This window comes from Pezoporus occidentalis, unplaced genomic scaffold (assembly GCF_034315485.1).
Source record: "Pezoporus occidentalis ecotype Australia unplaced genomic scaffold, CSIRO_AGI_Poc_V1 ctg76, whole genome shotgun sequence".
NCBI lineage: Eukaryota > Metazoa > Chordata > Aves > Psittaciformes > Psittacidae > Pezoporus > Pezoporus occidentalis.
In genome coordinates, this window is record NW_026916115.1 from 1,040,481 (window position 1) to 1,055,778 (window position 15,298).

General features: G+C 52.8%; 1 protein-coding gene across 3 annotated transcripts in view; it reads left to right on the forward strand.

The window, feature by feature from the left end:
* The first annotated feature begins 12,934 nt into the window (after nucleotides 1-12,934).
* KLHL20 (kelch like family member 20) overlaps nucleotides 12,935-15,298 on the forward strand; it is a 28,173-nt gene continuing 25,809 nt past the window's right edge. For all 3 annotated transcript variants that reach the window (XM_062602346.1, XM_062602347.1, XM_062602345.1), the window contains exons 1-2: nucleotides 12,935-13,077; nucleotides 15,220-15,280. In XM_062602346.1, the coding sequence (XP_062458330.1) occupies nucleotides 15,258-15,280 (23 nt within the window). In that variant the 5' untranslated portion in view covers nucleotides 12,935-13,077; nucleotides 15,220-15,257. The remainder of the gene's footprint in view (nucleotides 13,078-15,219; nucleotides 15,281-15,298) is intronic.

Consider the following 15,298-nt stretch of genomic DNA (forward strand, 5'->3'; position numbering starts at 1 on the left):
TGCAGAATAATGTAAAATTACTTGCCATAAGGTATTTGCCAGGCTGAGTGTTGCTGGGAGGGCATGGGGAAGAGGGTCATAGGAGATGTTGCTGTTAGGATCTTCACCTCAAAGGCATGAAGGAAGAGCAACAGGTGCTTTAGTATCGCAGTGGTCTCCATCCCGGGGAAGGGACAGACCTATGGTGACTTGAGTGTGGCATGGATTTTGCAACTGGCTGGCATTGCCTCCTCCTGCTGTTGCTGTTCAGGCTTGAGCAGCCTGGGTTTGGCTGGCAGGCACTGCACAATACCGCTGGGAGAATGATGTGTAATACCTCCCCTGACTCTCTGCACTACCAGGTCTCAGACTCTCAACAGCATCCCTTTCTGTGTCTGACACCCCTTCCCACCACAGTGTGGGTCAGCTGTCACACTTTCAGCAAGGACCTGGTAGGGGATGCTGGGTATGTGATCATATGAACATGGTAGCTCATGTCTTTAGCAGTCTCAGTGCTTGGCTTGGGTGGGGACAGCACACTCTGATGCTTGGTGGCCAGGTGTGTGGTGGGACTCCTAGCACAGCCCTAGGGTCAACCCTAAGCCTGGAGAATGGCTTGCAGAAGGTCAGAAGTGTGTCTGTCATTCCTCACTGGGAATTGTTTTGCTCTAGACGGGGCATTTGGGGCCTGTAAGATACAGTTAAGGGAGAACCAGCTTCTACTGAACGAAAGGAGAAATCGATGATGAAAGGTGGCTGCTGAGCAGGCTGTCTCAGCAGGGGCAGCAGCGTGTCCCTGGGCTGCCCAATATCCCCATATGGGACATCCACAGGTCCCAGCTGGGTAGCATGAACCTGGATGCCCAGAAATTTTCTGTTCCCCTTTTTCAAAGCATGCTGTCACTTAGTCTGTGTCCCTTTCATTGCATCCTGGTGGAGGACAATGTCCCTGCAGGAAGTGCCCTCCCTTGCACAGGGTGACAACGAATCTCCCTTAACCTGGTAGTGCTGCAGCACCTGTTTCTCAGTAGAGGCTGGTGGGATTGGACTGCACATCAGGGGATGCCTGGAGAGCAAGGGGCAGCAGGGCTGGGCCAGAGGCTTGGTGACAGCCAGGGAAGGGGACATAGAATGGCAGCCTTTGGCCCATGCTGCAGTGTCTGACTTGCCGCATTGAAAACAAACTTTCATAGGCATCCCATGAAGCCTGGAGCAGGGGCCATTAGCCTTGCTCTCTCCAGTGTTTCCCAACTTTTCCAGAGCATTGTTTTTGTTCTGCATGGTTAAAAGCTTAAGACCTTGGATGCTCAATGCTCCATTGCTCTCCAGCCCCCTGTGAGATAAAATTTCATTTTTTATGAGAGAACAAGAAAGGAAAAACACACCCCACACACTCCCTGCCATGACCTCTGCTGGGACAACCTCATTCCCTCTTGATCTGTGATGTGGGCACGTGGCAGCCTTTTATCCCTTTTCCAGTCTTCATCCCCTTTATCCCTTATCCCAGACACTTCCCAAGGCATGCTAGCTTTGCCATAATCAGGGGCTGCACTGAGTAATTCTAGGTACAGCCATAATGTCACAGAACCGATAAATTGAAGCTGAACAAAATTTATTCAAACTCAATTAAAACTCCACCAACATGAACTAAAGATTTGGAATGTCACATGAATTCGTCACTACGCTGCTGAATCTTAAATTTCATGGCCAATGATCCAAAATGCTCAATCACTCACATGAAATGGGAGGGCTCTCAACCTCGAGGACTTCCCCTGAATGGTGTCCTGGCCCAAGGGGAGAGTCCCTGACTGCAGACCTGCTGTTCTGAGGAGGACTGAAACCACATGCCCTCTGGTGCGGCTCCTTTTATACCCTGGTTGAGTCTTGAGCTGTGGTTAGACATGGTCATATAGGCCCCCATGGGGGGACAGGGGGGGCTCACCCCTGCACCCATGGACCACCACCATGTGAGTGGGACAAGAGCTGTACATGTGAGAAGCTCCATTGGGCTCTTGTCTGTGGTGGGAAGCTTTCCTGGGCTTTTGTCAGTTCTTTGCCAGGGCTTTTGTCAGGGTGGGTGTACCTGCCACATATAGGTAAGAGGGACCAAAGCCCTGCAGAACTGGTGAGGCATCATGGGGCTTAAGCAGCCAAGACAGCCCTCAAGATAAAATGCTGGCCTCCTTCTCCCCTGTAAATAAAGACAAGAACAAATGGTTGCTGGTGTTTCTTGTTTCCTGTTTGGTACTGCGTGTTGCTGGCTGCGTTCCCAGTGTGGAAGCAGACTTGGGCAATGTTGTCTTAGTTCTGCAAGTCAAAGCCAGACCTGGAACAAAGTTCCTGGCACACAGACTGCTTGGGTGAAGAGGGAGGTGCTGAAGGCAGTGGCTCTGGCTTTTGGCTGGCCAGGCTAGCTCTCAGTAAGACATGTGCACATATGGCTTGGGTGTTTTTCTGAAACCCCTCTGTGCTCTCAGGATAGCAGAGAGACAGAGAAGTTGAGACTTTCCCATTAAATCTCTTGAAGAGGTGACGGCCAAATGAATTTCATCAAAAGAACTTACAGGCAGGGTGGCATTAGCATTAGTGGGGTGGGCACTGGGTAAGGGTGAGAGTGCTTTTAGCACAGGGGTAGATTACTGTGTGGCAAATCACTTTATGTCAGCATGGATCACAAAGGGGAAGACATGCTTAAAGTGATAACCCTTCTATAAAGAAATGACTGGCTTGGCAGATATGGGAAGATCAGAGCATATCGTCTATGTTGATTTCTCTCAGGATATTGACAAAGACTCCCATAAGATCCTCAAGTGAAGCTCGATGTATGGGCTAGCTGAGCAGACAGTGAGATAGACTGAAAACTGGCTGAATGGCTGACACAAAGAGTGTGTTGATTAGTGAGGACCAGAAACTAGTGGTGTAGCCAGGAGTCAATGCACCCATAAGGGACAAGGGCACCCTCTGGGAAAAGTGCTCTCTGCGACTGACCCAGATTAAGTTTCACCCTGTAGAGGCCTGCTGCTTTCTCCCTTGCATTACTGCTGGGTACTGAGACACAAACAGTTGTTTGCACCACCAGGCAGGAATCTTAAAAGGAAGCCCAGCACCTTCATTCCCCATGTTGTGCTGGGGTCTCTTGGAGGGTTTTGGCCCTGCACTTTGGCATCTCCTTCATGAAGAAGCAGAGGACCTCTTGGGGCCTACTGAAGCTTCCTTGTCCAATATGGATTTTGTTTGTTCATAGCCAGCCTTCTTGGCCAAGGCTGTTGGCAGTTTTCTGCTCCCCACAACTAAGACCATCCTTCTGCTCACTTGTTTCTTGGGAATGTCTAAATTTCTCCATAGCTCAAGTGCAATCCTAGCCACAGAGAGCAGTCACACAGTGATGGAAAAGCAGCCAGGTCTTCTTCCCCTGCTTGACAAGGGGTAGGGCAAGTAAGAGGCCGTGGTGTTCACGCCCTCAGAAATGATGGCCATCCTGACTAGGACGCAACTGTGGGGGTTGCAAAGACCAGGGCTGATGAACCAGCCACAGCAGTTAATCTCTGCAACAATTACGGACAGACTTAGGCCCTTAGGAAGGACGTCCATCCTGATACAGACCCAGCTGTGGGGGTTGCAGAGAACAATGCTGCTGCTCCATTCAGCAACCATGCTCTCTGCAACGACTTGCTGCTTTTGGCCCTCAGAAATTACGCTTATCCTGAGCTAGTGGGAACACACTGGCTGGCCGTGGGGGACCTGGGGCGGCTGGGAGAGCAGCGCAGCGGTGAGACAGGGGTGCGTGGCTGTGTTCAGGCACACTGTAGGCTCAGGTCTCCACAGCCTCTGGTCTGTGGACGCAGGGGTTTGTCTGAGGTAGCTGCTGCGCCTCCACAGAGGTGCTGAACTGCTGCAGCATGCGTTGAGGGTGGACTCTGAGGTGAGAGGTGAGGGCCATTGGTAGGGCCAAGTCTGGGGGTGTACAGGAGGTCTGTGGGAGCCGGATCTGATGCTGATGCGTTCTGCCCTATACTGTGGTGATCTTGCGGCTCCACTCAGCACTTGTCACTGCCACACATGAGCATATGGGTCTGTTGTGCCAAGCAGAGGTATCTGTGCAAGAGACGGTAGAGATGAATGGGCGCATTAGGGGTCCTGCATCTGGGGAGCTGTGACACCATTATAGACTGCAGCAGTCAGGCGTGCTTTCAGGAGAGACTGCTGTGGCCTTCCCTCAATCTAACTGGAATCACGGGTGTCCCAGGCTGAATGCAGTTCCTTTCCTCAAAATCTGCATTTTCCTTCATGGCTACAGAAGAGAGGCCATCAGGCCTTGGTGGGTCCCTCTTCTCCTGATTGTGCTGCAGTTCTGCTCTGGGGAAGAACTTGCCTGCGGCCTCTGTGAGCGCAGACAGGACCAGCACCCCACCGCAATCGAGCCTCACAGTCTTATTGCATCCTTGTGAGCTACTGCTGCCTCTCTTTGAGAAAAGAGATGGATGCTATGTTACCTGGGACAGGTATTATCTGTTGTTCATCTCTGGGGAGGAATAATGAAATGCTCCTCAGATCTGACCACTGCAGGGGATTAAAGCCGAGGCCAGCATCCACAGGAGTCCTTAGTAGGCTGGATTTCTCCCCTGGCTGCCATCCAGCTACTACATTAGAGATTCAGGTACATCTGCAGCCACAGTCACTTCTGCTCCAGAGAGGGAACTGGGTGCACCAAAAGCCCCGCTTTGCAACAGGCATTTCACTACATCTCTTTCATGACTGATCACCCTGTAAAGTCCTGCTGCTTTCTCCCTTGCATTACTGCTGGGTACTGAGACAGAAACGGCCGTGTGCCGCACCAGGCAGGAATCATACAAGAAAGCCCAGCACTTTTCCTTCCTCAGAAATGGGCAGTACGTGAATCAAGAGCAAAATGTCTCATTTTTCATATGACACATGCCTGCATTTTGTTGATCTGGAGTGTGCTAGAAGATGAAGAGAGTAGTGTGCTCTTAGCAGGAGTTTTGCTGTTTCCCAGCCAGTACCGCTACACTCAGGTGCTCTGGACCACTGAGAATGAGGAGTGTAATGAGTGCCATTATTCCCGGAGGAAGGTGACCAACAGGATCCTGGGCATGCAGTGGCCACTGCCACCTCACTGGGACAAAGGCACCCACCAGGCATCTCACTGGGACATGGGCACCCCCTGGGAAGCTCAGTAGGACATGGGCACCCTGCTGGATGCGGGGCACTCCTCCTGGATTATGAGGGCCTTTGTGACATCTCACAGCCACGGATGCCCGTTCTCTCCCACGCCAGCTCTCCTGCTAGTCCCGCAGCGCACGTTGCGCAAGCTTGCGTGCAGCAGCCTGGCTCGCACCACTGCCCTTCATGTTGCTGCTTCCCTGGACCCCCTCAGTAGAGCAGTGACACGAGCTACAGGAACAATAAGATTTATTGATATGAAAAGTGCTAGAAGCCTGAGAAAGTAGGCTGCTCCTAGCAAGAGTTTTGCTGAGTTTCCCAGATGTCTCTGCTGCATGGGCATTGTCTGGCTGTCCCCTGCTGAGGGGTGGCTGGGGCCGCCCTGCAGGAACATGATCATTTGGGCGATAATGGCCTTCTGCCAGCAGACGAGGTTATAGTCAGCAGAAAAGCCATTAACCCAGGAGCCTTTGGCGGGCTGAAGCAAGTCTTGGCACACCAGCTGGCTGCAACCCTGAAGTGCATTCACTGGTACCTGGATGAAAATAAAATCATAGCATCATAAAATCATAGAATGGCTTGGGTTGGAAGGGACCTTAAAGATCATCTAGACTCAACCCCCTTGCTGCAGGCAGGGACAACCTTCCTCGAGGGGAGGTTGCTCAAAGCCCCGTCCAACCTGGCCTTAAACACTTCCAAGAATGGGGCATACACAAATTCTCTGGGCAACTGGATGTTCCAGCTGGAGTTGCCGTCCACCCTCTTCCATCCCTCTTTGTGATGTCACGAAACCCTTTCCTGGGCACCCAGCAGGTGATGATGGCTGAGGCAGAGCTGGGGAGGACCCATGTGGGTGGAGTTTGAAGCCAGCTGCTTTCGCTGCTGTGCCTGCTGGCAGACACTGAGCCCAGCAGTGGAGCAGTGGAGTTGCCATCCACCCTCTTCCTAACACCTGCCCCTCTTCCTGCTGTGATGCCCTCACACCAGCCTTGGACATCCTAAGACCCAGGGAACCGAATGGGTCATGGGCAGGCACTGGCCACTTCTCCCTTATGGGACATGGGAAGGAAGCACCAGAGACCTCACGGGACATGGGCACCACATACCAAGTACCTTTGTGGGACATGGAACGTCACGGGACAAGGGTAACCTGCCAGGACATGGGCCCCTCTACCTGGGATTGGACACCCATGGGGCACCTCACAGCCACAGATGCCTGTTCTCGCCTGCCTCACATCCCACCTCACATGGACAGCAGCAGTCACTTGTACCACTGCCTTGCATGTTGCCAGTCTGCCTGGAACACATGCTGGCTGGAGCTGCATGGGGAGCTAGAGAAGGCGCTCCAATTCTTACCGTTTCCTCGTGCCTTCTTCAAGTTTTGTACTCAATCACTTCCTGGGATAGGTGGGAGATACGCCGCAGGTACATGAGCAGCATGGCCTTGACGATTTTCAGCCGGCAGAGGAGCCTGTAGTTTTTCAGGCTTCTTTTTCTACAGCAGCATCTCCCCATGAGAGATGAGGCCGTCTGTCTCCTTGCCTGGAAACAAGAGGGCTGGGGCACAAAGAAGCAGGTTAGGCCTGGTGGAGCTAAAAAGTGCCCTGCTGGGCTTGGCTTCCTCTGGAAGAGGTCCAGCCTTGCAGGACTGCACAGGGTAATACGTTGAGCTGAGGAAACCTCCACGGGGACTGGGTTGTGCTGGGGTCTCTTGGAGGGTTTTGGCCCTGTGCTTTGGCATGTCCTTTGTGAACAGACAGAGGACCTCTCGGGGCCTCCTGAAGATTTCTTGCCCAGCATGGATTTTGTTTGTTCACTGCAAGCCTTCCTGGCCAAGGCTGTTGCGTTTTTTTTGCTCCCCACAACCTGTCCCCTTTGGTGTGACTGACCTCAACTGCTTACCAGTCCTTTGCGTATCCTCACATTTCTCCAGAGGCCAAGTACAGTCCCAGCTATAGAGAGCAGCCACACGGTTATCCAGAGGCAGGAAAGCAGCCAGGTCATCTTCCCCTGCTGGCCCAGAGAGTGGGGCAGCTGAGGGGCCATGATATTCAGGCCCTCAGGAATGACGTCTGTTCTAACCCGGACCCTGCCATGGGGGCTGCGAAGACCAGTGCTGCTGCTCCATTCAGCAGCCATGCTCTCTGCAACAATGGGCTTCTGCTGGCTCCAACGAATGGCGGCCATCCTGAACCGGACCCTGCCGTGGGGGCTGCAAAGACCAATGCTGCTGCTCCATTCAGCAGCCCAGGTCTCAGGGACAAGAGGCAGTTGCTTCAGGTAATCAGCAAAGTCTTTCCCCCCGCCTATGATGAAGTAGTCTTGGTAGAAAAGGTTAAGGCCGACACCGAACAGAACCAGCATGCAGAGTGCCGTGGTCAGGAAGAGAACCGTGCGGAGCTTCATCTTGGTTCCTCCCAAGGGAAAATAGTCTCAGTGCGCGAGCTGGCTTTTGTCTGTCAGGCAGTGTCAAGCAAGACTGAGTGTCTGCACTTGTAAAGGCTGCTGATGTGACGGGGCTTCGTGATGTCACCCAAGGCTTTGTGATGTCACGAAACCCTTTCCTGGGCACCCAGCAGGTGATGATGGCTGAGGCAGAGCTGGGGAGGACCCGTGTGGGTGGAGTTTGAAGCCAGCTGCTTTCGCTGCTGTGCCTGCTGGCAGACACTGAGCCCAGCAGTGGAGCAGTGGAGTTGCCATCCACCCTCTTCCTAACACCTGCCCCTCTTCCTGCTGTGATGCCCTCACACCAGCCTTGGACATCCTAAGACCCAGGGAACCGAATGGGTCATGGGCAGGCACTGGCCACTTCTCCCTTATGGGACATGGGAAGGAAGCACCAGAGACCTCACGGGACATGGGCACCACATACCAAGTACCTTTGTGGGACATGGAACGTCACGGGACAAGGATAACCTGCCAGGACATGGGCCCCTCTACCTGGGATTGGACACCCATGGGGCACCTCACAGCCACAGATGCCTGTTCTCGCCTGCCTCACATCCCACCTCACATGGACAGCAGCAGTCACTTGTACCACTGCCTTGCATGTTGCCAGTCTGCCCGGAACACATGCTGGCTGGAGCTGCATGGGGAGCTAGAGAAGGCGCTCCAATTCTTACCGTTTCCTCGTGCCTTCTTCAAGTGTTGCACTCAATCACTTCTTGGGATAGGTGGGAGATACGCCGCAGGTACGTGAGCAGCACGGCCTTGACGATTTTCAGCCGGCAGAGGAGCCTGTAGTTTTTCAGGCTTCTTTTTCTACAGCAGCATCTCCCCATGAGAGATGAGGCCGTCTGTCTCCTTGCCTGGAAACAAGAGGGCTGGGGCACAAAGAAGCAGGTTAGGCCTGGTGGAGCTAAAAAGTGCCCTGCTGGGCTTGGCTTCCTCTGGAAGAGGTCCAGCCTTGCAGGACTGCACAGGGTAATACGTTGAGCTGAGGAAACCTCCACGGGGACTGTGTTGTGCTGGGGTCTCTTGGAGGGTTTTGGCCCTGTGCTTTGGCATGTCCTTTGTGAACAGACAGAGGACCTCTCGGGGCCTCCTGAAGATTTCTTGCCCAGTATGGATTTTGTTTGTTCACTGCAAGCCTTCCTGGCCAAGGCTGTTGTGTTTTTTTTGCTCCCCACAACCTGTCCCCTTTGGTGTGACTGATCTCGACTGCTTACCAGTCCTTTGCGTATCCTCACATTTCTCCAGAGGCCAAGTACAGTCCCAGCTATAGAGAGCAGCCACACGGTTATCCAGAGGCAGGAAAGCAGCCAGGTCATCTTCCCCTGCTGGCCCAGAGAGTGGGGCAGCTGAGGGGCCATGATATTCAGGCCCTCAGGAATGACGTCTGTTCTAACCCGGACCCGGCCATGGGGGCTGCGAAGACCAGTGCTGCTGCTCCATTCAGCAGCCATGCTCTCTGCAACAATGGGCTGCTGCTGGCTCCAAGGAATGGCGGCCATCCTGAACCGGACCCTGCCGTGGGGGCTGCGAAGACCAATGCTGCTGCTCCATTCAGCAGCCATGCTCTCTGCAACAATGGGTTGCTGCTGGCTCCCAGGAATGCTGGCCATCCTGAAACGGACCCTGCCATGGGGGCTGCGAAGACCAATGCTGCTGCTGCATTCAGTAGCCATGCACTCTGCAATAATGCTTTGCTGCTGCTGGCTCCCAGGAATGGCGGCCAGCCTGAACCGGACCCTGCCGTGGGGGCTGCAAAGACCAATGCTGCTGCTCCATTCAGCAGCCCAGGTCTCAGGGACAACAGGCAGTTGCTTCAGGTAATCAGCAAAGTCTTTCCCCCCGCCTATGATGCAGTGGTCTTGGTAGAAAAGGTTAAGGCCGACACCAAACAGAACCAGCATGCAGAGCGCCGTGGTCAGGAAGAGAACCGTGCGGAGCTTCATCTTGGTTCCTCCCAAGGGAAAAAAGTCTCAGTGCGCAAGCTGGCTTTTGTCTGTCAGGCAGTGTCAAGCAAGACTGAGTGTCTGCACTTGTAAAGGCTGCTGATGTGACGGGGCTTCGTGATGTCACCCAAGGCTTTGTGATGTCACGAAACCCTTTCCTGGGCACCCAGCAGGTGATGATGGCTGAGGCAGAGCTGGGGAGGACCCGTGTGGGTGGAGTTTGAAGCCAGCTGCTTTCGCTGCTGTGCCTGCTGGCAGACACTGAGCCCAGCAGTGGAGCAGGGCTCTGTCCCACGTGTCCCAGGGCTGTGCTCGCTACTTCTCTTCGAGAAGGAGCTGTGCTCACACTCCATGCAAGGCTGTGGTCAGCAGTGGGGCAGTCATGACATGGTTCAGCTTGAAATCCGCTTGGGGACCAAGCGGCAGCCCACGTTTAAGAGGAAAGCCAAAAATCCACACGCTTGGAACATAGCCTGAACCCTTCCTGAACAGAGCATTGGACAACCTGTCATCCAGAGCAGCCTGTTATAAAAATCTAGCCAATCTGTTTTAATTATTATCGAGAGACAATAAGCAAGCAGTGCTGGGTGTGCCAGGGAGTCTCCGCTCCGCCCGAGACGCACACCGGGAACTTCTGGGGATAGTCTCTTATACTTCTTGGTTTCCTGGGCTTCTTGGGTTTCAGCCAATCCTGTTGTCTTCTTTTCCCAGGCTTCTCCACCTGTTGTTGGGGTCTTGTCTCTGGGTGAAGAAATATTATGTCTATCACAAGTCTGACCGCCATCTTAGCCCCCATAAATTCCACTCCTTATGTGTTTATTTGTTCAGCGCACAGATTTCACAACGTTCTGTAACAGGACATACCTCTAAGTTACCTAACCCCCCCCCCCCTTTTCTAAGAACATTCATGCAATTTAAACAATGAACAAAACATTTCTTTGCACAATATTGCAGTTGACCCAGGGGAATTATTCCCTTGTTTCTTCTTCCTCCTCACTGTGGTATTGACAGGGACACTTATCATACCCTTTGCACATAGCACAATGATCACATGATCACAAGGGATTCCATCTCCACACAAAGTGCAATGATCACTAGGACCCCTGAGTTGCTGACACGAATCACTCTGATGTAACTCACAAGCCGCCTAAGCTCACCTATTCCATGAATTTTAAAGTGGTTTCAGCATTAAGAAGTTGTCCTTCGTTCAGCAGTAGCAGTCATTTTTCTCCTTCTTGGTAGCTGGTGCAGTGCAGTGTTTTGACTTTCGGCCTGGGAACAGAGCTGATAGCGACGTTTTGGTTTGGCCAAGGACTTTGTGAGCCTCATGCTCTGCCAGGGAGGAGGGGAAGCCAGGAGGAAGCAGAGACAGGACACCTGACCCAAACTGACCAAAGAGGTATTCCATACCACAGCACGTCATGCCCAGGATGTAACTGGGAGTTAGCCGGAAGGGCTGGGGGACTGCAGGGTTGGAGGAGGTATCCGTCGGTGCTTGGTTGGGCTGGGGGGCGAGTTATCGGTCGGCTGGTGCTGAGGTGTTGTAGTCTCTTCTCTTGTTATTTCCTTTATCATTATTATCATTGGCGGTAGCAGTAGTGATCTGTGTTATACCTTAGTTACTAAACTGTTCTTATCTCAACCCGTGGGAGCTGCATTCTTTTTGACTCTCCTTTCCGTCCCTCCGGGAGCAGGGGGAGGGAAAGAAGCAGGGGGGAAGTGAGTGAACGAGTTGTCTGACTGGGTTTAAACCACGACAGAAGTGCGAAGGCTTTCCCTGCTCTCGGCCTCCTTAGTCACAAGCACGACCCTCCTGTGCCCACATGAGGCTCCTGGAAGACCCCAGCAATTGGCACTGGTGGGAAGCTGCGCTCCAGCTTCAGCTGGGAGAGGAGCTGGTGCCAGTTTGCTTCCTTCTCGAGTGTCCCTGAGCTTGGCTGTAAGACGTACCCTTGTCCCTCCTCACTGGGACTTCCCGCACAGCTCCCCGTGAAGTTTCACCTTAGGCGATGCCTGAACTGTACAACATGGCGGCAAAAGAGCAGCGTGCACGGGCAGGGGAAGGAGCGTGCACCAGAGGGAGCGGCCAAACGGTCTGGAACAGGGTTTAACGGCCGCTGCCACCGGCAGGCACAGGAGGGAACTGTCCCTCCCCAGCAGCGCAGCCAGCGGGAACACGCTGGCTGGCCGTGGGGGACCTGGGGCTGCTGGGAGAGCAGCGCAGCGGTGAGACAGGGGTGCGTGGCTGTGTTCAGGCACACTGTAGGCTCAGGTCTCCACAGCCACTGGTCTGTGGACACAGGGGTTTGTCTGAGGTAGCTGCTGCGCCTCCACAGAGGTCTGTTCTAACCCGGACCCTGCCATGGGGGCTGCGAAGACCAATGCTGCTGCTCCATTCAGCAGCCATGCTCTCTGCAACAATGCGTTGCGGCAGGCGCAATGGGAACTGTCCCTCCCCAGCAGGCGGCTTGGTGGCTGCCGGTGGAGGAGCTGAGGGAGTAGTAAGTGGCGAAGCGAAGTCACTGGTGCGTGGATGAATATTGGAAGAGTGGGGTTGGTTGAAGAATAGGGTTGTAAATAACCTCAAGAACGTTAGGCTTTGTTAGCAACTATAGAGAAAACGAAAATTACTAAGATAAGCTTTGCCAGAACCTCCTGGTGGTTACTGATATGACAATGATCCTAAAACAAAGTGATGAAGAAATAACCACCGGGGGTCCGAAAGCCCACTACCACATCTTTGTATGCATACAGGAGGCATTTTCTAAGAAGTATGATGTAATGTATGTGATCTAATGAATATGCATGTTTAAGGACAATATAATCACAGCCTGGTTGATGCCTGAGGGAGACACGCTTGGAGGAGCTATCCCCCGTGTCTCCCGGCGCCGCAATAAAGAATACCTGCTTGTCAACTTAAAACTTTGTTGGCGAGTTCCTGGAGATTTCTCCGATTCAATTTACTACATCTGGAGGTGCCATCCTCCTAACACCTGCTCCTCGTGTCATGTTTCCCGTCGCACTACCTCTGGAGATCGATTAGTTCGTAACTACTCGTGGAGAGAAACGACCTGTGGTAGCCTGGCATGTATCGTTTGCTGCCGCCTCACCGGTACCTGGGCTTGTATTTGGAACCTCCAAGGTGTGGGTGCATCTCTGGGGCACCGATTACCCGGCGGGATAGGGGTAGCCACCGGGGCCCTCGGCACAGTGCGTGCCGCATGACGCCGGCCGCCACGGACACACCGGCTGGCACGGACCCTGCCTACAAAGGACCAGCTCTGCGGGAAGTCGCAGCCAGCGGCGGGCTGCAGCAGCCCCCGCCTTCACGGGGCCGAGCCCGCGACCGCGGGGTGGGGACGGAAGGGGCGGGCACGGGCCGTCGCGCGGCAGCAGCGGTTGGCGGGGCAGTTGAGCGGGGTCGGATCATTTCCTGCCGGTAGGGAGGGGCTCGCTGGGTGCGCTGTGTTCGGCGCGGCTGTTGCGGGACCGTAGTTCGGTGGCGGATCCCGCGCCCAGCGTGAGTGAGAGCCGCTCGTGCTGTCCGGCGGTGTTGGGCTGGGGGCTGGTTCTCGCTGGAGCCCGCAGCTGCTGAGGGCCCCTTTGCCGCCGCGGTGCGGGGCCGGGCGAGCTGCCTTCTGCCGGTGCTGTTGGCATGGCGGGGCAAGACTGGCAGCCGTGCGTGTCGCGCTGTCTCGGCAGGCCGCCGTTGCAGCGTGGCCTGGGCCATTCGCTCCCGGGCCGGTGGGGGAGCGGCGGCCTGGAGGAGCGTGCCCGCCTCGGCTCGGGTCGGCTTCTTCTGCGGGCCTGGGTCCGCTCCCTTGCGCGCCGCTTACTGTCATTTGCCGGCTTGCTCTATCTCTGCGGGGGAAGGGGCAGGAGGGAGCCGTGTTCGTGAGGGAGGAGCAGCAGCCGCACGTCCCGGGAAACCTACTTGCGCCTGCGGGTGACCGAAAGCCAGGGCTACGCATTGCTGAGGAGGTTGTCATTTCGTCCCGTTGCTGCCCCGCGGAGAGCACCAAATCGAGAATCCCGAAATAAATGTGGTGGTTTTGGTTTTGTGTTTTTTTTTTTTTTTGGTTGGTTTGTTGGTTGTTTTTTCCCTCTCATGACTTTTAATGTGTATTTTAAGGGGTTTAAATCTGATGCAATCAGGCGTGTAAGAATAGCATCGTCTGTACTTCCTAGCGTGTGCAGAATGCTCTGAACAGCCTTTGAATATGTTACGGCACGCGGGCAGTTGTGGAGATGCTACTTTGCAGTGGGGCAGCTGGTGTTCCCTATGGGTGCATGCAGTGAGGCTCGCTTTTCCGGGAACCCCTCGATGCTGGCGAGAGGACGGATAGCAGAGTCTGGTGGGAGTGAGGTCGAGCAGTCATAGTTTGGATTTAAATGGGTATGCAGTGCCCTAACCAGGATGAATCGGCTGACTTTATTTGCAGGAAACGATGAACCTGAGTAATTTGCAACTGTGGAAGACAGCAAGGCTGAGCTTATTCTTCATTAGCTGGCAAACTGCTGTGTTTGTGTTTCTGAGATAATGTACTTACAGAATGCTGCATATAAAATAATGTGCTTCTTCATATAGCTAAATATTTATTTTGTAGTTAAATTGTGCCAAAAATTTTTTTGTTACTGTTGGGTGCAGGACTCCAATGAGACAATTTCAGTCTTCCAAAAATTATTTTTTCTTCCAGAATTTGTTTTTCTATTTGAATTGTTACTTCTGTTTATTGTCAGAGTTATTCAGTCTCATTCTGTCATTGCTTTTCCTATAGTTTCACTAGGTTCTGATTTCTCACCTCATTTATGAACGAGAAGAAGTCACCCTTCTGGTTTTTTTTTTTAGTATATGACTTAAGTTAGCCTTATTGCTTTAAATAATGATTGAATTAAGTGTACTCCTAATTGAGTCTACATTAAAAGAAAATTTAGATGGTTGATACCTTTGTAAAAAGGGTTAATCTACATTAGAACTGAAGTTAGTGGTTGAACATGGAAGACCTGTGGAGTTTGCAACTGTTATTCCCCTCAGAAAATGGATATTTGGAGTGGATATGTAGTGAGCATTAGGCAGCATCATTAATCTTTGCAGATGTAGTACCATTATTAGCATCCCTTTTACCTCTGGGGAACATAGTTATCTTCAGTTTCCAGACACAAGTTCTATCTTGCGTCAAATACTGTTTCCTCGGTGTAGCTGTTCAGCAGTGCAGTGCTGTTTGTGAGGTGTTTGTTAGGTGCCAGCCTGCCTTAAATCTGGTAAATGTATGAAGGAGAGATACCTCCTGGCTCTGGGGAAGGAGTGAGAGTAAACACCCTGTTACATGAGGTATTTTTTTCCTTTGGTAGGACAGTTTTAAGGATTCAGGGAGGCAGATGGTGTATTGACTTTATGATGTGTGCGTTCCATTTGCCTAAAGAATCGTTATGCAGCTGTGATGAAATGTAATGTTGATGTTATTTTCTTCTGTTTTATTCTCTGCAGTCCAAGACATCATTAATTTAGGCTGTGAATTCTAGCTGGTTAAGAGCTTGAAGGCGTAGTAGTCTGTGGATGTGGTCAGTTCTGTTGTCCTAGAGCCAGGATGAAGAGAGGAAAGAAGGTTCTCTTCCTTCAGAATATGACCCTTTTTTGTTCTTTTTTTTTCTTTTGGATCAGGTCTTGAAGAATAGTGTGAAGGTTTCTCCGCACAGTGCATGGACGGAAAGCCAATGCGCAGGTAAGACTATGAAGAACA